The 22,244-nt window shown below is 42.0% G+C and overlaps 2 protein-coding genes across 9 annotated transcripts in view; one reads left to right on the top strand and one right to left on the bottom strand.

The window, feature by feature from the left end:
* Positions 1 to 13,282, bottom strand: part of prkci (protein kinase C iota) — an 82,959-nt gene extending 69,677 nt beyond the window's left edge. The window contains exon 1 of one of the 3 annotated variants that reach the window (XM_022250408.2): positions 12,875 to 13,282. The gene's annotated coding sequence lies outside the window, so the exon portion shown is untranslated. The remainder of the gene's footprint in view (positions 1 to 12,874) is intronic. The other 2 variants (XM_022250407.2, XM_022250406.2) reach the window with 2 other exon arrangements.
* Positions 13,283 to 13,359: 77 nt separating this feature from the next.
* Positions 13,360 to 22,244, top strand: part of LOC110987568 (uncharacterized) — a 38,901-nt gene continuing 30,016 nt past the window's right edge. Inside the window, exons 1-3 of one of the 6 annotated variants that reach the window (XM_087147379.1) lie at positions 13,361 to 13,669; positions 19,502 to 19,557; positions 22,050 to 22,178. Coding sequence is in view for 1 of the 6 variants with exons in the window: in XM_087147375.1 (XP_087003501.1) it covers positions 19,555 to 19,621 (67 nt within the window). In the remaining 5 variants the exon portion in view is untranslated. Of the gene's footprint in view, positions 13,670 to 19,501; positions 19,622 to 22,049; positions 22,179 to 22,244 lie in introns of all 6 variants that reach the window. The other 5 variants (XM_087147380.1, XM_087147375.1, XM_087147377.1 and 2 more) reach the window with 5 other exon arrangements.

The raw sequence follows: 22,244 nt of genomic DNA, 5'->3' as shown, positions 1-22,244 counted from the left end.
GAACCCAGTTGGACCAATGGTTCTAGAGGTATATACACTGTACATTGTACATGTAAGCCTGCAAAGAAATAAACACAAGCACGCCATGATCTTCCTGTGCTGAGCTTTTCCACTGGCCCAGCACACTGTAAGTTGAACTAAAATTATTCATTTTGTATAAGTGCTTAATTTGAGACATACGTGTACATGTATTAGATTTTGAAGTGAATTTCAGTAACTTTGTCTTAGCCATGATGAGAAGACGCCTGATTTTGAAATTTTGAAGAATGGTTATGGTCTAGAAATAAGAGATTCTTGCTTTTAAAGAGATCAGAATAATTCACGTTTCCCTGATAAAGACATTGACGTTCATTTTAACTCATGCAGAGGAAGTTTAATTTGACACTTTGCTCAGATTTCGTAAAATTGACTTCGTGGCCATGCTATAGTTAGATAAATGGTTAACACTGACATTTTCAGATGGCTCTTAAGCGGGACATAAGGTGTCATTGAGCCACTGACGGGTGCCACTGAGGGTACCGTTCACTGGCAGTGAGTCCACCACTGGGCCAGCTCCTCTAGTGATGTCTGTCACAGATGGCGAAACAACTTTGGCGATGGGACCCAGGAAGTCCGAAGTCGATCACACATGACGACAACTTACCAACCCTTTGAGGCTCAACAGGGACTCGCGCCAACGAGGAGCACCTCCACAATTCAAGCGCTGAATATTTCGTGGTGGGCCCATCACATACATGTAACCTAATGATACTTATCGTACTTCTTTTTTGTGTGTGTGTGTTCTCTTGATTTATAACGATATCTGAAGATAAGAGAAGTTAACTAATTTAATTGAAATTTTGGTACATGGCTTACATTCAGAAAAATGATATGAATACTTGAAGAGAATTGGATTGCTGGAGTGACAAGATAAAACTTACTGGCCAGACTTTGAAGAGAAATTTCGGAGAATTTTAGGTGCGAATGTAATTGAATTTTGATTTATACTGTATATTGTCATATTCTGAACAAGTTGTATTAGAAATATGGAGTAAATTGAGAAAAGAAGAGTTTTGACAAATTTGAACCACCGTTGGAATCATCAAACTGTAAAGTGATATTTATTGGTTGTCGATAGACAGATAATGATTTTCTTTTTAAAATTTGGATTTGATTCTTGTGATCGTTTTCATTGCATGAATTGTTCGCTGTGATTTGCTGGATTTGAGGAGAGATTTCTCCATACCGCTGATTCATTTAACTATGCCTAATTATTTTTTGTTTGTTTTTTAATTGAATTTAACATTTATTAAACTTTGATGTTTATAAATTCGGAGTCCTGGAAAATGTCCACATCATACGCTATTTGCCATAAATTGATGTCAAGAGAAGGACGTGAAGCAACATTGTTTAATTCTATCCAGGGTTGTACAACAAACTGCTAAAAAAGCCTGGATAGCGGCCAGGCAGCACCCAGGCAGTGTGCCCCAGGGGCCCAGGTTTTTCCATGGTAATACTGTTTCTTGGCAACAGTGGCATAACTCTGGGACTGTGCAAGTGTAACAATCCTACCAGTGGCTGCTTTAGTGGCAAAGAATCGACTTTCACGTAATAATTTGGCTGAGGATTTTTGATCAATACATCTGCCCAGCAAGTCTTTCTGGAAATAGGGGCATCTTCATAGATGTGTGACCCAGACCCAAATACTTAAAAGTATACATGTACATTGTATCTCACAGAACAATAGAGCTGTCAATCACTCCTCAGGAGATTTCTTTTTCAGCACAGATGGAGTAGATTTCTTCTAGAATTTGTTTTTTTATTGGGACTTGCCGAGCCACTCATCATTTCTTCCCATGATTTTATTTGGTGTATTGGCGTCTAAGTCAGATAAAATCACGATAATAAGTATTAAAACAGCAGAATATTTTTGTTCAATGTTTTAGACAAATTAAACCTTGGGCAGGGTACTTTTAGGCTAGACTGGCTAGCTCTCGGAATTTTTTCTGCTCGCTTAAAACTAAATAGGGTCTGTTTACGCTTTTGCCTGTCCCCCACAATGGATAAAGCGGGAATTAATTGAATGCGATGTGATGCATGTGCCAGCGGAATACACCAGAAAAAATACCAGATAGTAAATTTTAATTTTTTTATTTCGAGTTAGATTTGGTTACGCAAAAAGCACATTCGCAGCACTACGACAGGGACGCATCTCTCTTCAGGCCATAAAGGGTTGTGATTGGACAGTCACCATGAGTGGCAAACCTGTGTTGAAGTTGAGCAGGCGGCACCAGGGCTATAGCCATGGCACGCCCAAAGCTACCTCCATCAAGGGTGGTCACTACATCGCTACCATAAGGAATCAGTGATTCTTTCGGCGGTAATGAAGAATCATTTGAGATAAGCAGAGTTTTGAGTTAGCCGCCTTCAAGTTATCGAGAGTTCCTTTGATCTGACTGGGTGCTGAAGTGTTTCGAAATGTAAAGCCACTTTCGCAGCATCGTTTGAAAATAAAAATCAACCCAGATTGCGTCAATTAAACTTTGTGAAACCTCCAACAATTAGTTTCGTTTAAACATTTAAGAAAATCTCTAAACGGATATTTTTTCATTTAAACGGTTAAACGTTTAAAACGTCCGACCCTTAGTTACTGTACACGTACATATACACCCTGTGCTTTGAGTGTATTACGTGTATAGGTATTACAGCTGCAGGACCCTATTATGATGTCCAATATCATTTGATCAATATCATTACCAATACTGGACGCAGATTAATAGTGGGACCCAAATCCCAATTGTTGGTTATCAAGTATTAACTCTACAATCCGGTGCCAAATTTCAAAACCAGTTATACAAAACCAAAACAAAAACTAAGTTACTTGACTATTACCTTTGATCGATACTGGAAAAATAGATATTCCACTCCATAGCGCGAAACCACAACTGACTGGCCGCTTGAAAGCACAAACACGCCCCTATATCATCATCACACAACAGTCCAATTCAGCCAGTAGGCCCCTCTAATCCATAGTGCGCATTTATTGACTTGTTAAGTACTACGATTGGGATATCTCGCAAGGGCCGAATCTCGCAGCCATGTGTCCCAAGTTCCGAATTATCCCATGTCACAACCACAATTATGGGACTTTTGCCGTACACTGACCAGCCCAAATGATAACACAACAAATGAACTGGCCCCCAATGGCAATGCACATACACAACTGTCATCATTGCAAATAATCCAAAATACTATTTAAATGATTTTGTGTGTGTGTGTGAGAATTCTTATACCCAGCAAGAAATGAGACCGAGGCGTACCCCCCCAACATGTCCAATCCCTATACACATTCCAGACTATTGTTACTTAACACATCCCCCAAGATGTCTGAAAGGAATTCCCCAGATTCCTGCGAGACAATGGCCAACACAAAGCAGGGGGGGGTTCTCTCTGTCTCATACCTTGCTGCATATGAGAATTCTAGACGAGTAAGCCTGAATTCTATTTTCCTGCTTGGGTAAACTGAGCTTGAATCCATTTCCACTCTATAATTTTTATCCCTATTGCCCAGAAGAAAATTACATTGAACATTCCTAAATATGTAAAATAAGTTCCCTCAAAATGGTTAATCTCATTGTGAACACTGAAGACAAACAATCTCAATCAAGTAGAAAGGTTAAAAACACAATTGGCCACACGCAATCACACTCCATCTTGCGTTGGTTGCCGTCAAGGGCACATCCACATATGCGAATCAGTACAGAACAGAACCAACAAAGTCAAATTTAGCTAAAGCATGGTGCCAGTCATGAGTAAGACCCATAGCATGGGCACGCCTTTGACATGTGCCTGTGGAAAGCTTTAAGTCATAACTGGATGTTTTAGACAAATGGGCTGTACAAGCATGAAACAAAGAGGGTGGTACATGTAAAATGAAAAGAGCTGTCAATTACAAGATTTACAAGACATGAAAATAAGCCCAAATTCACTAGTTTGGCTGTCAGTGGTCTGTCAACATTCTTGACCACGTGTCAATTTGTGAAACACGGAAAATGACTGGAAGAAAGACAATGGGTGTTGCAACTGAGTAATTGGAACTACCCCTCAAAGCAACTGCTGCATGCTGTGGATGGCTGGCAGCACGGCAGTGTAAACCTTGTGATGTTGTGGCTGGGTGAAAGTTATCACATGCCTACATGTACAAGTATGTCAAGTTTGCTTAAAAGTGTGCTGCAGCCAGGAAATAAACTTTCGTTTTAAAAATTCGTAGGAATACACATATTTTGAGACAATTAATACCTATATGTATTACTCATTCGCCCTGACTATGAACATGAATACATGAGTAGGACGTCTCAGCCCACTTTTTTGTGCAGATACATTTATTTTGTGTGTCTAAGTTTTTAGTCTAACGTTATGTCACGAGGAACTTTTGCACATGAATTATTTTTTCTAAGTTGACCCCATCCCTTTCATAATAAGCACAAATCCAGAGGAATTAATTGAATTAAAAATTCACTTGCTCATCTTTGTGTCCTTAATAAATTGTCAATAGTTCCTAATTTTTTGGTGAGACCCTAACATTTTTATTGGCAAGTTAGAAAAAAAATTTAACAAATACATGTGTAAAAAAGACAAATAAATAAATAAATAAATCCTGTTGTCTTTTCTGTCTTCAAAAACACCTCAGAACGATGTTTGTGTTTACACGTTTTCCCAGTTACATTTGCAACATTTGAAAAGCAATGAGTTCTCTTCCTGTTTCGCTGTCGCTGCGGTGAATACACATGCACAAAGCGCTGGTTCCCGCCATGTTGCACCTATGAAAGAGAATGGGCGAAGTGGGAATGGGGTGAAGTGGGGATGGGGCGAAGTGGAGATGGGGCGAAGTGGAGATGGGGCGAAGTGGAGATGGGGCGAAGTGGAGATGGGGTGAAATGGGGATGGGACGAAGTGGGGATGGGGTGAAGTGGGGATGGGGTGAAGTGGGGATGGGGCGAAGTGGAGATGGGGTGAAATGGGGATGGGACGAAGTGGAAATGGGGTGAAGTGGGGATGGGACGAAGTGGGGATGGTGCGAAGTGGAGATGAAGCGATGAGGGGATGGGGCGAAGTGGAGATGGGGCGAAGTGGAGATGGGGCGAAGTGGAGATGGGGCGAAGTGGAGATGGGGCGAAGTGGAGATGGGGCGAAGTGGAGATGGGGCGAAGTGGAGATGGGGCGAAGTGGAGATGGGGCGAAGTGGAGATGGGGCGAAGTGGAGATGGGGCGAAGTGGAGATGGGGCGAAGTGGAGATGGGGCGAAGTGGAAATGGGGTGAAGTGGGGATGGGGCGAAGTGGAAATGGGGTGAAGTGGGGATGGGGCGAAGTGGAAATGGGGTGAAGTGGGGATGGGGCGAAGTGGGGATGGGGCGAAGTGGAGATGGGGCGATGTGGGGATGGGGCGAAGTGGTTAAGGACAATGTGGTGACTGTAAAGCGTTCAATCTACATGATCTAGATGCTTTCGAGTCAACTCGTACCTTGGGCGACTCGTACCATGGACGACTCGAACCATGGGCAACTCATACCTTGGACAACTTGTACCTTGGACAACTCCTACCTCGAGTTAAGATCAATCGTACCTTCATGTTTGCAATTCAATTGTAATTTTCTTGTTTTTCCTTTTTAGCATGTCTAAGATCAGATTTGACAAACATATCAAAGAAAATCTTCATAAATCTCCAGAAGAGATCTTGAGCTCTCGAGCACCAGCATGATTTTCTGCATGGTGCCTGCTGCAGGCGTTTGTGCCATCACTTTATTAAGTGATGTCCAACAACCTGACCGACTTGTTTGAATGGTCGATTTGTCTCTCCCTTTTTATACGCATGGACGGTCGAGCTGTCTAAAGTCGAGTTGGCAAACGGTGGAGTTCTCCGGAATGTCGGTCACTTCGGCACCTTGCCAAATCGGCACCTACCAACTCAGCACCTCCTCAACTCGCCACCTTATCAACTCCGCACCCAGTCGGCACCTACCAACTCGGCACCTAGCCAACTTAGCTAGCTCCTTGCCAACTCGGCACCTCAAATTTTGCCTCGGGTCTGCGTTGTCCAACTCGGCACCTGACCAACTTGGTGCTCGAGCCGAAGCAATTGGTTCTAATTCCGTACATGTGCTTAGTTAATTTTGGTTGATTTGGAGATTGGGTAATCTGCATGGATTATGGTTACCAAATTAGTTCAACAAAGAAATTCATAAAGAAACACGTTATTTATCTGAAAGGAAGATTGGAGGAAACCCATTTTTGAAATTAAAGTCCACTTTTAATTTTAAAAAGAGAAAAATAACCCTTGCTTTATCTTAGCAATTCTGTGAAAGCTCGTTATCAAAGTTGCCTGTGTCCCCAATCCCCTAACCCACAAGCCTAGTGGCTACTAAGCCCAACTAAATACTCCTATTACTCTGCGAATATACGGCCCAGCCCGCTGTGCATGCAACACTAGCGCAGGCGGGGTGATCCATGCTGGCTGGGCCTGGCTGGTTATACTAACCAGGAGCTAAGACAGTGGTGGACTAGGCACCCACTCGAAAAAAAGGACTTATTTGAGAAAACAGCTATTTTACAAACTTTTCTTGAACTTTTCTTGTCAAAAGACTTGGAGGTGTAGATTCCAAACTAGTAATACTTCCAAAAACCTTGCATACACTGTACTACAGTACTTCGAAAAAAATTTAGATGCATCTCTTCAAGGTCTTTGAGATACGCATCAAATTATAGCATATTCTGTGAACATTATTTTCTAATCCATTTGGGGTGTTAAGTATCGGTGACTTTTGGGAGAAAATTCCATCCTAACAGTATCTCTATCTACCGCATACAGCGCCCATGTGTACGTGCCGACTTTGAGAGGTACCGAGTTGGTTTTTGTACGGCTGCCGAGTTGGTGGGTACTGAGCTGGGGGTCCGGACAACTCGACTGTTTGCCAACTCGACTTCAGACAACTTGATCATTGAAACAACTTGACCATTGAGACAACTCAACTGTCCATGCGTAAAAGGTTGAGACAAGTCGACTGTTGAGACAAATTGTCTGTTGGGACACTGTCTGCTCAGCCCAGTCGTCTACTGAGGCCACAGTATAAATAATATACATATATGCCTCAATGATGGGATGGAATTTCATGGTGGCTGTAGTAAGTCAATCTTTGCACAATCAACCGATCTTGCACCGACGCTGCACATACATGGCTCGTATGCATGAGGCCTACAGTCGTTTTCGTACTAGTTCTGGATAGCTTGAAATAATACCTCCTTGGTGTTGTCCTTCAGTTCTACATTCTCAGACAGGTTGTGGTTTAAAGTGAACTGTAAACTTCTTGTTGAACAAAACTTGCTCTTGGAAAACTCTGGCCAGAATTCTGATTCGCACTTTGACATTTTAGAACGGTACAGTAGTGGGAAAAAAAGGACAAATTGTCTAGAGCGATATATGTCACTCACTGCGAGTGATCCCAAATCCTTTTTTTCATACTCAACAGTCATATAAACTCTTGCATAATGTCTGTTTAATCAAAATGACTTTCAATATTTCGTTTTATTAAAACTGGCCGAAAACTGAATGCATACTGTTTCCTAGTTTTGGATCATGCATTAAGTGCATGCATGCAATATACATGTACTTTGCAAACTCATCTCACTATACGGACTTTGCACAAATGTACGTAACATAATGGGTTCATCACCTGGGCGGCACGAGGTAGTATCGTTGATGGCTCGCGCTGTGCAGCTGACTGCAAAAGTTGAGTCGAAATTTAAACAAGATCCAATTTTTTTTTAATTCATTGGAATTCTTATTTATGAACCAAGTTTTTCTAAATTGAGAAATTTTTCATTAGAAAATAAGCTTTTTACAACAGTTCTGACTGAAAATAGATTTGCCGCTCAGGTACATGTATACATGTAGTTACTTTCCGGAAACCGATCCAGAACGAGAAAAATGTCACCACTTTCGTCGATCCTGTACATCCAAATTAAAAGTTTAAAATTTGAAACTCATTTGGTGGTATCTCTATCACACAAGGTGGATAGAAAACTCTGCGGCATTCAATTAATGTCGATTGCATTGTCCATTATGGTGAATTAATACATCGGTCTATGGTTGGGATATTTCTCATCCTCTTCAAGTTTATTTCAAAGCGACACACACAATTCTGTTCACATCGTTCTGGTACATGTCGGTGCATCCAGACAGCTGTACCCGGGTGATAAAGCTTGGCGTGCAGGAAATTTTGTGGAAACATGCTTGCTTTGAGTACGAGCAAAACAACCTAAGGCCATATAAAAAAAATAAGTTGTTGATCGTCCTCGCCCAGCCCACCAAAAACGGCCCGACCCAATTTTTTTTTTTAAGAGTGCAAATACTGAGATTCTGCGATTTAGGAGGTATGTTCCAGTTGCAGAATCATCACATGTGTACAACCAACAGTACTGTCCAAACATGAACCCTTTGATCATCGGAAACTTTGCCTTCAGGTACACTGCATGCTACGGCCAGAACATACCCCTCACACATGTGCATGTGGCACAGCGTAATACAGCTGGCTCAAACCATAGAGTTTCTGGAACAGACACTCACAGGTCAGCTGATTTACACAACGAGTGTATGCAACACGAGCATGGAAACACGAAGCAAGTTCAGACGACGTGGGCAACTCCCCTCTTAGTCTTCAGTCAAACTACATGTTTATCACGTTGCTCGAACAACTTGGACACTGTATTAGTCGTATGACAAGGCTTTGTATCTGCGTGTACGGTGTCAAAAGCCAGTGAACAATGTGTAATGTTTCAAGCGAAATTGTCACAACGACTTATAGAACGCCTAGTATAAATGTTTTCAAATCAAGGCTTTTTCTCAGTTTCGAGCTTCGTCTCTGATACCAGAGCCTGCATTCGAATTTGTAAATAAAAATGTTCCCATGATGTCTTGAAAATGACATCATGCAGTTTTACTGACACTCTTCATGCAAAAAGAAAATTTTACTGGGCTAAAAACAATCCTCGCCATACGATTTATAGCTGAAGCTGGACCGGGAATGATGCCAAGATTTGGCGACCAGTCATATGTGCTGCCGCCATTTTGAACATGTTCACAACGTGAACGGTTGATTGACAGTGCGATTCATTGTCATGTAAAACGTCAGTTGTTCATGTTAACAACCAGACAATGCCTTTTGTCGTCGCAACAATCGCAGATTGCAAATTTGAAATGTGCATCACCAATAGAATTTGCATACTACTCAGCAGGATTGGGTATCAGGAATTCTGTATCCATTGTGGCACCGAAGGAAACCTTGTCGAAAAGCAAGGTTTTTAAACTCAGTGTGGTATTTGCACTGAGAAGTCCATCCCCAAACGTGGAAAAAAATTCTTCAAGGAGTAATATGGTTTGTTTTTTTCTTTTATTTATTCATTTATTTAAGTTGTTCCAAGATATTAGGTACCAAATGTGTCGAAAGTAGTGTCATCAAGAAAAGGAAGAGAAAAAAATACCTCATTCTCTACCCAACTTACTTGAAAAAAAGGACAATCAGCAATTTTTTTTTATATGGCCTAAAATTAAACGGATGAACACAGAAAATACACACAGATAAAATACAAAGAATTGAGGTGAAGAAATCTTGCAACATCGATGTTTTTTTGATGCGTGACGGATCACGTACTGGTACATGTACCGTCACCACGGCATGATTGAACTGGTTGCCACACTCCATCACGCATTCTCTTACACGGGTGCTGCGCGGTGGGAACCAGCGCTTTGTGTGTTTTTACTTCCCACAGCAACAACGAAACGTGAAACCTTTTTTTCCTAACTTGCCAATAACATTTTAGGGACTCGCTAAAAAATTTGAGTCTGGCGGAAATCGGAAGCATTGCTTTGGCCTTTGAAAGTTGGATTCTCCGATCGTTATTTGGGTACTCAAACGTTGATGTTTTTACTTGTTGCATCTAGGCTTATGCCTCAGGCTGTGTTACTGAAAAACAAAATGAACGACAATCAATGGGGCGAAGTGGAATGGGGCAAAGTGGAATGGGGCAAAGTGGAATGGGGCGAAGTGGAATGGGGCAAAGTGGAATGGGGCAAAGTGGAATGGGGCGAAGTGGAATGGGGCAAAGTGGAATGGGGCAAAGTGGAATGGGGAGAAGTGGAATGGGGCAAAGTGGAATGGGGCAAAGTGGGAATGGGGCGAAGTGGGAATGGGGCAAAGTGGTAATGGGGCAAAGTGGTAATGGGGCAAAGTGGTAATGGGGCAAAGTGGTAATGGGGCAAAGTGGTAATGGGGCCAAGTGGTAATGGGGCGAAGTGGAATGGGGCAAAGTGGAATGGGGCAAAGTGGGAATGGGGCAAAGTGGTAATGGGGCAAAGTGGAATGGGGCGAAGTGGAATGGGGCGAAGTGGTAATGGGGCGAAGTGGAATGGGGCAAAGTGGAATGGGCAAAAGTGGGAATGGGGCAAAGTGGTAATGGGGCCAAGTGGAATGGGGCGAAGTGGAATGGGGCAAAGTGGAATGGGGCAAAGTGGGAATGGGGCAAAGTGGTAATGGGGCCAAGTGGAATGGGGCGAAGTGGAATGGGGCAAAGTGGAATGGGGCAAAGTGGGAATGGGGCAAAGTGGTAATGGGGCAAAGTGGAATGGGGCGAAGTGGAATGGGGCAAAGTGGAATGGGGCAAAGTGGGAATGGGGCAAAGTGGAATGGGGCAAAGTGGTAATGGGGCAAAGTGGTAATGGGGCAAAGTGGTAATGGGGCCAAGTGGTAATGGGGCCAAGTGGAATGGGGCGAAGTGGAATGGGGCAAAGTGGAATGGGGCGAAGTGGGAATGGGGCAAAGTGGTAATGGGGCAAAGTGGTAATGGGGCGAAGTGGTAATGGGGCCAAGTGGTAATGGGGCCAAGTGGTAATGGGGCCAAGTGGAATGGGGCGAAGTGGGAATGGGGCAAAGTGGAATGGGGCAAAGTGGAATGGGGCAAAGTGGAATGGGGCGAAGTGGAATGGGGCGAAGTGGTAATGGGGCGAAGTGGAATGGGGCAAAGTGGAATGGGGCGAAGTGGAATGGGGCAAAGTGGAATGGGGCAAAGTGGGAATGGGGCAAAGTGGTAATGGGGCCAAGTGGAAATGCACGAAATGGGGCGAAGTGACCGACACCTGTCTCAACGGTCGAGTTGTGCAAAGTCGAGTTGGCAAACGGTCGAGTTGTCCGACATCCCCAAGCTGGCAAGTTGCCAAGTTGGTGGGTGCCGCGTAGACGAGGCGTCGAGTTGTCAAGGTGCCCAAGTGACCAGTTACCGTTGTCCGGACTCCATGATCTACATGTACATTTAGATAATTAGGCCTATGCTAGTTTCTAAGTGTACTAGGCCATTGGCCTAGTCGACTAGTCCTATATAGGATCCTACGGTAGGATGCCTAGGCCTAGTGCTACTGTTACACCTCAACTATAGCTTCAGTCCCAACTATACATGTAGTTGGGCCCGTCCCGACTAGAGTGCTACAGTTGGGCCGGCCCAAATATAGCAGAGAGGTCCTGCGTGCATGATGTGCCATGCCCAGCATGTGCCAAAGTCATATTGTTCACAAATGTCATGTCATCGGTCATACAAGTACATGTATGATGTAGGGCTAGATGAACAGATGAAGTGCCACATTTTAGATGAATTGTGTCTCAAGTGTGAGACATATTGACTTGGATAATGTTGAGACATTTCCCACAGACATTGGTCAACAATAGTTGGGCCTGCCCAACTGCATCACTACAGTTGGGACTGTCCCAGCTATAGTTGGGACGGGATCAGGTCAACTCGGACCCAGGACCAACTCGGACCCACGCCAACTCAGACCCAATACTAACTCGGACCCACCACCATCTCGGACCCACAACCAACTCGGACCCACGTCAATTCGGACCCATGCCATTTCGGACCCACCTCGAGTCAATTCGGACCCACTCAGTCTCAAGGTTGCATTACACCAAATACGCACCCGTAGACCGAAATAGCGCCGACTCTTGAACCTCGCGAAGACGTTGGTCTTCATTTTTTTGGCTGGAAATTCAAGATTATGGCCAGATTGATCACTTTTCGTTTCAATTTTATGAACTATTTTATTCGCCTTTTCCCGAAGATACCCCCCTCATTGTAGTAAAACTATGCGCTCACATGAATGTACCCGCTTTCCTCTATCCAAAATAGGCCCGCATTGTAGGGCTTTTTGTGAAAGAAATACTCTGAACCGGAAACTATCAATCCCAAATTCGGAATTTATATAAACAATTCTATGATCCCTCGTGATTATGGCACGTCTTATTGCAGAAAAAAAGAAACCGTGGGATCACAAAATGTTAATAATAAGCTCGCAAGCAGACATAAGACGCTTCAAAACCGTCTCCAAGTTTAAGCCAATAGGAAATATTCCACATTTTTATTTTAAAATGATTTGATTTGTGTTGTGACGTTAAATCTAGGCAGCATGCAGTGCAAAAGTGTCATTTACCAAATGCTAAAATGTAAAAGTGAACAAAATAAACATTTTCAACAAGTTAATCACGCTCCTGGGGTTGGGTCCGAGTTGACTCAGGGTGGGTCCGAGTTGGTCGTGGGTCCGAGTTAGTATTGAGTCCGAGTTGGTTGTGGGTCCGAGTTGGTCGTGGGTCCGGGTTAGTACTGGGGCCGAGTTGGCATGGGTCCGAGTTGGTCGTGGGTCCGAGTTGGCATGGGTCCGAGTTGGTATGGGTCCGAGTTGGTTTGGGTCCGAGTTGACTCGAAACCGTTGGGACTTATGCTATAGTTCAATTTAGTTGGGGTGTAGTACTACTCCGTCGTGTCCGTAGGCCTACATGTAAAATGTTATTTTCTCACCTCTGGGCTTTGGCAGTCTTAAAAATGGCTGAAATTACATCAAAGAATCGTTGAACTTCCTCTCTGTGTTCAGTCTGAAATGATGAATTAATAAAGGCAAACTCACCGGACTCAAAAGTTGACAAGCAATGCACAGAATGACGGAAAGTGGAATTCACGGACACTCCTAAACCGCCATCTTGCATTGCTGATGATGACTATCCACGAAAATATTTCAGGGGTGTAAAGAAACTTTAAGTAATTTATGTTTTGATGGACACTTTTCTACTATCAAAATATCAACGAAATATTGTTTAAGAGTAGATATTAAATTTGAAAATTGAATAAGGTAATAAATTGGATTATAAAAGGTTTGTTCAAAAGGTTTATTTTCATTTATCACTCTTCCAGTAAATATCCCCACCCCTGTCGGAAAGTGTTGAAGTAGCAGGATGACACAATCATGTTTCCGGTGAAGTCATTTAGTCTGGCTTCAACTCTATGCTTAGGCTGCATCCGAATCTCTTGTCTAGATCTAAGTCTTGGTATTCACTCCATTGGAAATGCATGGAGACGCGCAGACTATAGACCTAGCCGTAGCTCTGGAAGCCTGTTTCGGATCACGGCCTTACATACATGTACATGTACGTACTGTACTATTCCGGGGGCCTACCTGTTTGCAGAGGGCAGAAACTAGACTACATGAATCTCAAGCGCTTTGTTGACTGTCATTACTGTCAGACTGCGGACTTATCCGAATTTATGCCAGAATTTCATTCTGATCAAGTTGTGAACTAATACCACTATTTCCCCAAGGTAAGTTCTGTAATATTTCCCCCTGAGCATGGTGAGTGCAGTAATGAGTGCAGTAAATCTTCGACATATTCAACAGTTTCAATACCTTTGCCAATTGTGATTGGGAATCAGTTTTAATGTGGTATTCGTCAACAAGCATGACAAGCTTCAACAAAGCGTCCAGAAGTTATTCAAGCATATTTGTGCAAACATTTTTATATAAAATATTAATAGGAATCCTGCATGTCAAATCCACAGCATTATAGTTATCTGAAATGATATATGAGTGTTGACATTTGAGTGACAAAGTCGGGCCTGTTTGTGCAGTCTGACCGGCCGCCATCTTGTTTTTGCGTGGACGGCAGAGGGTGCACCACTACAAATAAATTCCCATAGACAGCAGTGATAAATCCCCATACTTCACAAATATTTTAAAAATACTCACAACATACAGGTGTTCAGGCTGCACAGAAAAATGATGTTCCACATGTCTTCTTTCATTTTCCTTTCAATTTTCGGGGGGTTGACAATGAATTTTTGAGAAATTTTCACCAGAAGCAGACCACACCTAAATGCAGAAAATGTTCCTGTCCAGAAAAGTAGCCATTTTGAAAAACCATCCCTTGGCAAAATGGCTCAAATAGTGCCACTTTTAAACCCGATTGCATCCAAGTTGCTCAGAATTGGAAGCCTTGAGTCCGGCCCAGAGGTTCAGTCTCATATTTCTTCAATTCCTCAGTTCCATGGCTCTCAGGACCCTCTAATATAGAATATTTTGAGTGTATAACTTTTATTAATAAGCTCGGCGGACATATTTCTGGCCTAAATACGAGGGTGCACCCCAGAGGAAAGAAAGATGGCGGCCTCATACATTGCGAAAAATTTTCGTTTTCCTGCGAGAATCTGGACGCAAATTTAGTGTTTGTCTTATAAAGTGGCAAGTGTTAGAGTCTCTAAACTATAATTAAACCACTTTTAAATCTGTAGAGGGTATTTTCAAGTTGTTGACGCTTCGTTGACGCTACTTATGCGTGTAAAGTTGTATTCGGTTGTACATCAGGATGTCAGACAACTCGACCGTTTGCCAACTCGACTGCGGACAACTCGACTGTTGAGGCAACTCGACCATTGAGACAACTCGACCGTTTGCCAAGTCATCCGTTAGGACAACTCGACTTTGACAGAGAGACGACTCAACCAGTGAGATCTCTTCATATAATACAGTCGTTTTCCCAGTTCAAGATCGCGAAATTATTCAGATTGCAGCTCTACTAAAATCCTCGAATTCCAGTGAAATGTGGTCACCGTCCACCTTGTGTGATAACAAAACCACGGTTACCACCAAATCAGTTTCAAATTTTAAACTTTTAATTCGGACGTACGGGATCGATGAAAGTGGTGACACTTGTTCTCGTTCTGGATCTGTTTCCAGAAAGTAACCACGCGAGCGGCAAATCTATATTCAGCCAGAACCATTCCAAAAAGCTTATTTTCTAATGAAACATTCTTCAATTAGAAAACTTGGTTCATAAATAAGAATTCCAATGAATTTTTAAAAATTGGATCTTGTGTAAACTTTTTCAGCTGCACAGCGCGAGCCATCAACGATACTACTTCGTGCCGCACAGCTGACAAACCCATTAGGTTACATACATGTACATTTCTGCAACGTCCATATAGCGAGATAAGTTTGCAAAGTATATTGCGTGCATGCACTTAATGCGTGATCCAAAACTAGGAAACAATATGCGTTCAGTTTTTGGCCAGTTTTAATAAAACACAATAAAACATTTCAAAAAACGAAAGTCATTTTGATTAAACAGACTTTAGATGCAAGAGTTTATATGACTGTTGGGTATGAAAAAAAGGATTTGGGGTCACTCGTAGTGAGTGATATCATCCTAGACTATTCGCCATTTTCCCCCTACTGTTCCAAAATGTCAAAGTGCAAATCAGAATTCTGGCCAAAATTTTCCAAGGGCAAGTTTTGTTCAAGAAGAAGTTTACATTTCACTTTAAACTCAAACTTGTCTGAGAATGCAGAACTGAAGGACAACACCAAGGTTTTGATTTCAAGCTACAACTGTAATGCATACGGGCTATGTATGTGCAGCGTGGGTGCAAGATCGGTTGACTGTGCAAAGAATGACTTCCGACAGCCACCATTTTTATAAATTCCTCAGAAATTAAGCTTGTCTATCTACTACATGAAATTCCATCCTTAAGGCATACATGTATGGCCTCAATAGATGACTTGTCTCAACGGTCGACTTGTCTCTCCCTTTCACGCACGGACAGTCGAGTTGTCTCAGCGGTCGAGTCGTCCGAAGTTGAGTTGGCAAACGGTTGAGTTGTCCGGACCCCGTACTTCATACATGTATACGTACATGTACATTGGCCTAGGTCTGTACACACATGTATTTTCGATTTTCTTTCTCAGTAGGCCTACTTTTTTTTGTCTTTGCAGAGTGCCTGAGTAAATAAGAACATGAATTTGAACGACTCATAAGTTACGTTGTGCAATTTTAAAATTAGATTGCATGGTCCTCCGCCTTTTTTTGCCCATTGTCTTGACAACAAATATAGTCAAGAACTTGAATGGAGTGAAGGTTTTTTCCTTGTGTACAGTGTAGTTAAATATTCCACTGGTTGTACTGTACATGTACAGTGGAACGCCGCTTTACCGAACACCGCTATACTGAACATTCGGCTGTACCGAACATCGTCCTTGGCTCCCAATATTTTGTGCACAAAACCTACCGAACACCATTCAGTAGCCATTTGTAATTCACGAACGTTAACATGATAAACAGTGGGTGTTTTTATGTTGGAAAGTGACTAGTGGCCATTATTTCCGCAAGGATTAAAAGGGAAAGCCACTAGTTGTCAACAGTATTGAATAGACACTGGTTTTGCGACTCCGCATGATTGGGTGCCGAAGAAAACTGCACGTATGCGCACTGTGGCGTTGCACTAACAATAGTCTAAAGAGGGCATCGCTGATACACAAATCAACCGAGATTCGCCACAGCATGCATCAGAGATCGATCCTGAGCAGTAGCTTCACGACTTTTACAATAAACTTGATATCAATTTTGTGACTCGAGATTAAATAAAAAACAAAAAGAATTTACAGATACATTTCTAGAAACCGTTAAACTTGAATGCAACGGCAAAACATCATGAAAACAGCGAACCATATAGTATCACAAGAGGGTGCACTTCAGTTAGACAAGAGAGGGCGCTGTTCAACATAGGAGCATATGCTTGTATTTTGTTTTGTCGTACCTGAAAAATAGTAAATGAAATGAAAAGTGTGTTGACGCTCGCTGATGCTTGTTGACGCTAAATAGCATGACCGGTACTGTAGGCAGTGAATCATCACGTCGACACACCGTCAAAACACTGGGGCTCGGACAATTCCAACTCTTTACTAACTTGACTCGGGACAACTTAACGGAAGGAGTTTATATACACTGTACAGACATTGTTATGCCCAAACTACAGCTGGGACCGTCCAAACTAAACTAGATTCATGGAAATTTCACAGTGTTCCATTTATTTTTATTAGGGCCTATGGGGGATTGCAGGATTGTGAATTTGGGGATCCCCTACTTCCAGAACTGTAGTGTAAGCTTAATACATGGACAAACCTTTCAGATAGCCATGTACAAACTCCCATAAACACATTTTGGCTGTTTTGATTGTGCCAACTTACATGTACATGTACTCTTTCATCACAGCTATTTGTGCAACCAAATTTCATACATGCCTTCTTGGTGAAGTTAGATAGGGAGGTTTATTCACCTTATGTTCTCATTAAAATGGTGAAATTCATGAGCATTTTGCCCATCCACACTATCAGACTATCAGCATCAAGTACTCTCAATAACTGTCAGCTGTGTGACTGCTTGACCAATCGCAGCAGAGCTCAAACTGTATCTTTTCCTTCTGCTTTCCTGTCACCCACAGATGAGAGCCGCACTGTGATTGGTCCAATTTGTTTCCATTCTATTGACCAGTCACACCTCAGCTTTCATTTGGATAGGGTCAGGAAAACAAAAGGAAAAGTTAGAAGCTCTGTTGCGATTGGTTAAATTACATGTATCACACAGCTGACCGTTGAGAGAACATGCTGCTAATATTCTGTAATGTACAGTAGATGGGCAAATAGACCCGTACATGTAAGCAGGGCCCAACATATCCTTTGTCGTCATATACTGGGCCCTGTCCCAATTGATAGTGATTTCTTTCCAAAAAGTTGATTCGGGATGTCCGGAGGCATAATCAGACATCTGCTGAATTTTATGAGCTGAAATTGCAGCAGTATGTTCACTTCTTGCGGGGTAAACTATCCCCTAGTGTGCTAATTTCAGAAAACTTGCGTTTTCCTAGTTTCGAGGAAAAAATGTTGCCTTCAGTTGGCATTTTCCCAATCTGGACAAATTTTGGCCAGACTTGCACATTGTTTACAGCTGTTTCATGTCATGTCACAGAGAGCAAGCCACGCTACAAGTTCCATGACTCACCACAAGCTGTATTTGACTGGACAGGGAACTACAATGTAGCCAAAGGTGGTTTTGTTTTCTGCGACACAATATAGCTGTATTTTCCATGACTACTTGGATTGAGAGGTACTCTCGCTGATCTTAACGAAATCATGTATACTGAAGTCTACATGTAGTTGAGAACTAGACAGGTTCTCTGTACAAGCTACCATCACTAAATCATACAAAGGAGTCTGTTGATGTGCAAGTCTGGCCAAAATTCGTCATGGTCGTCCAGAGTTGGGAAAACGCGAACAGAAGGCAACATTTTTTCCTGAAAACTAGAGGCGAGTTTTCTGCAATTACCAACCTAGGGGATAGTTTACTCCGTAAGTAGTGAACAAATCCAAGCAATTTTAGCTCATAAAATCCAGCAGATGTCTGATTATGCCCCCGGACATCCCTGGTCGTCATGGTCGTCCAGAGTTGGGAAAACGCGAACTGAAGGTAACATTTTTTCCTCAAAACTAGAGGCGAGTTTTCTGCAATTACCAACCTAGGGGATAGTTTACTCTGTAAGTAGTGAACAAATCCAAGCAATTTCAGCTCACAAAATCCAGCAGATGTCTGATTATGCTCCCGGACATCCCTGATAAACTTTTTGGAAAGAAATCACTGTCAATCGGAACAGGGCCCAGTATACATGTATGACGGAGTGTGCAGGCATACGCCGGGCTGTTTACAGGTCTGACGGGCAAACTGCTCAAGAATTTCACCATTTTAATGAGGATATACGGTTAATAACATCTCCATCTGACATACATGTACATGTACTTCACCAAGAAGGCATGTTTGAAATTTGGTTGCACAGATACATGTAGCTCTGATGGAAGACACAATCAAAACAGCCAAAATGTGTATGGGAGTTTGTATTCATGTATAAAGCTATCTATTAAGGTCTGTATAAACCTTACAGTTCTGGAAGTAGGGACCCCTCCAGTTTTTGTCATTTCAATCTGTGCAAACTGGTCATTCCCCCCCAAAACCAAAGGCAACACTGTCTGAATTGCCCTGATCCTTTTTTTTTTTAAATTTCAAATTGTAAATAGTGAGAACAAGTGACTTTCCTTCTAATAAAACAGGCATGCAAATTTTACTCCACCATGTGGCACGTGTTAAAATACTTACAGTTTCCCCTCATAATTTCTCTCAAAACTCGAAACTCTGCCCTCTTTGCACAGCATCAACCATAGAGTTATTGAGCATGATGTCACAGTCACCTACATGTACCCAGGGGAATCCAAAAGATAAAATGTACATTGTATATACAGTTGTGTATGTACAGGAGGTTTCCCTTCTGTTACAGGAGTGAACTGGAATTTCTACCAACCCTGGTGTGCTCTCAGTGTCACCATCCCCATGGTAACCGTTAACGGTGGATTTGAACAGTCAAACTACAGTCGAACTAGTAATGATAGTGTGCAAGGTATATGTAGGCCTAATAAGGAATAGTAACTGCCATGTTTCAATTTTGTGGTATGTCTAATCAAACATGTACCACAGGTAAGATGAAAAATAAAATCAAGGTACATGTTCGCCTTTGTAAGGATATTAAATCATATTTGCCGGAAATCGGAAATTCTGTGAACGTCCCCTTGTCATCTTGTGAGTCAAATACATGTACATATTTTTGGCAAAATGTTTTACTGTGGATTCAAAGTTTTTAAAGTCAATTAAGGTCTGCAAATTACATTTTCATTCTTCGTACAAGAACCTCTTAGGTATTAATTTTCAAAAATGATGGTCACACAAAGATTAAAAAATAGCATATCAGGAATAGCATCACCAATGTCTGGGTCCATGAATCTACCGGTACATGTAGCTACGGTAACTTTGGTGTTATTTGGGCCAGTCCAACTACAGCACAGTGTGTGCTTGTGCCAAGGCATATGCTAAAGTCATTTTGTTTACATCAGCAACTCGTACTTGCAGAAACAAGTTTTTACAGTGAAGTGCCATATTTGTATGTTTTTTTATATTTAGATGAATTATGTCAGGTGTGAGCTGCGTAAACTCAGAGAAAGTTCAAAAGTTTCTACAGAGATTGGCAAACAATAGTTGGGCTAACCTAACTGCATCGCTATACATGTAGTTCGGACGTGACATCACTTGACACCTTGTGTACAAATAAAAGGGAACAGGTCAACTCACACGCGTGCCAACTCGTACACAAGCCAACTGGTACGCAAATTGGTCAACTCGTATTCCAACCAACTTGTACGTGGACTAACTCGAGTTAGTACACTGCCTGACTCTTGTATGACCAACTCCTGCACTGCAACGTGACACACGGTCAGTTTTAGAGTGAAATCTGGAGTCAAGTCAATGATCAGAAAACATTAAAAACTGCTCCTTTCAGAACTACAAATAAAAATCAATTCCATTTGCAGTGAATAGCGTTGAAATTCACAAGCACAGTATAATCAAGAAATGTAAATTTACACAAGACAGAGCTAGACTTAATTTTACTCTGGTGGCCTGTCATTGATACATGTACGTACACAACAGGACAACCATTTTCTACATTTCTGCTACACCCACACTTACCTTACATACATGGACCTGGTGTGGACATTCCTTTCTTTTCATGCTGTTAAGAAAACTCAGTGAAAATACTAGTTTTTCTTGAACTGGGAACACGATTTTCAGCTGGCTTTTTGTACAAGGTTCCCTTGACTATTCCTCTTGTACGTGTCGTACGATTGAGCCTTAGTACTTACGGTACAACTTGGCATACGAGTTGGTCGGTGTATGAGTTGGTCAGTGTACAAGTTTGTTAGCGTATGAGTTGGTTGGTGTACGAATTGGCGTGTACGAGTTGGCGTGTACGAGTTGACCAACATTCTGCACAAACCCTATGAGCCTAATCTGAAAAATTCTGAGTGTTTTTATTAGTAAATGATTCAATAGTTTCACTGCTAAGTTTGACTTTTTGGGCATATCACTTTCTGGTGGCTTTTAAACCACTGCAAGGGAAAATAAATGGGGATTGTAAATTTTGGGGGAAAGAGTTCCATACACAGATGTTACTTGACACCCTGTGCACAAACTTCCATGTACATGTATGAGCCTAGTCTGAAAAATTCTAAGTGTTTCCGACAGGTAAGTAAATGCTTCAATATTTTCCCTGCTAAAATTTGACTTTTTAGGATAGGATCTCACTTTCTGATTGCTGGTACACCACTGCAAGGGAAAATTAGTGATGTCCGTCTGTGGAACTGTTACTGTCCCTTGATGCGTTGTTCTTACCTATGTCCATCAATGTACTGGAAAATGCACGGTCAACTTGATGCACACATGGCAGACTGTATGAGCTTTGGCTATTCACTTCAATACTCTTACTCCCCAATCTGCTTATCTCTACAGTACCAATCAGAGATGGGCTTTCTAATGAAACTTCCCAGTAACCAATCAGAGACACTCTACCAAGCAAGTTTAACAATATCGCCATTTTGATGCGTGCTTGGTCTGGCTGTTCTTCAATAGACCTTTTTCACCCATGTGACTTCATTGCGCTAAATGTAAACAATACCACCACGTGTGGACTGCCTTGGCCACGATGATCGCATACAGTGTACAGGCTCACATGTGCGAACGTTGCATGCTTGACTAGACTTTGACTTTACGGTATCTTGAATAGGAAAATTACCATCACAACACATCATACATGTACATGTACATGTAGGTCCAGCACGATTGTGACATCACAAGAGAAAAGTCTATGCATGTACATGTACTCCTCAATCGGCTCATCCCAAGACAATCAGAGATTGGCTTTCTAGTGAACCTTTTCAGTTACCAATCAGTGACACTCTACTAAGCACCTTTGACATTATTTTCTTGTTTATTTTCAGTGGATGCGTGTGTGCATGATCTGTGCTGATGTCATTTTACCCCATAATTTTCACCAAACATCAAAACTCTGCCCTCTTTCAGTATTAACTCTGAAGTTTGATGAAATAATGTCATTGTCATCCACTTAGGTGAGTCTGAAAGCTTATGGTAAATCTAATTCTACATACATGTAGGAAAGAGGTCCTGAAAAGAAC

Source organism: Acanthaster planci, linkage group LG16 (genome assembly GCF_054643075.1).
Source record: "Acanthaster planci isolate LZ-2023a linkage group LG16, COTS_SCS, whole genome shotgun sequence".
Lineage (NCBI taxonomy): Eukaryota > Metazoa > Echinodermata > Asteroidea > Valvatida > Acanthasteridae > Acanthaster > Acanthaster planci.
Note: the sequence above shows the minus strand (reverse complement) of the source record. Positions and strands in the feature narration are given on the sequence as shown.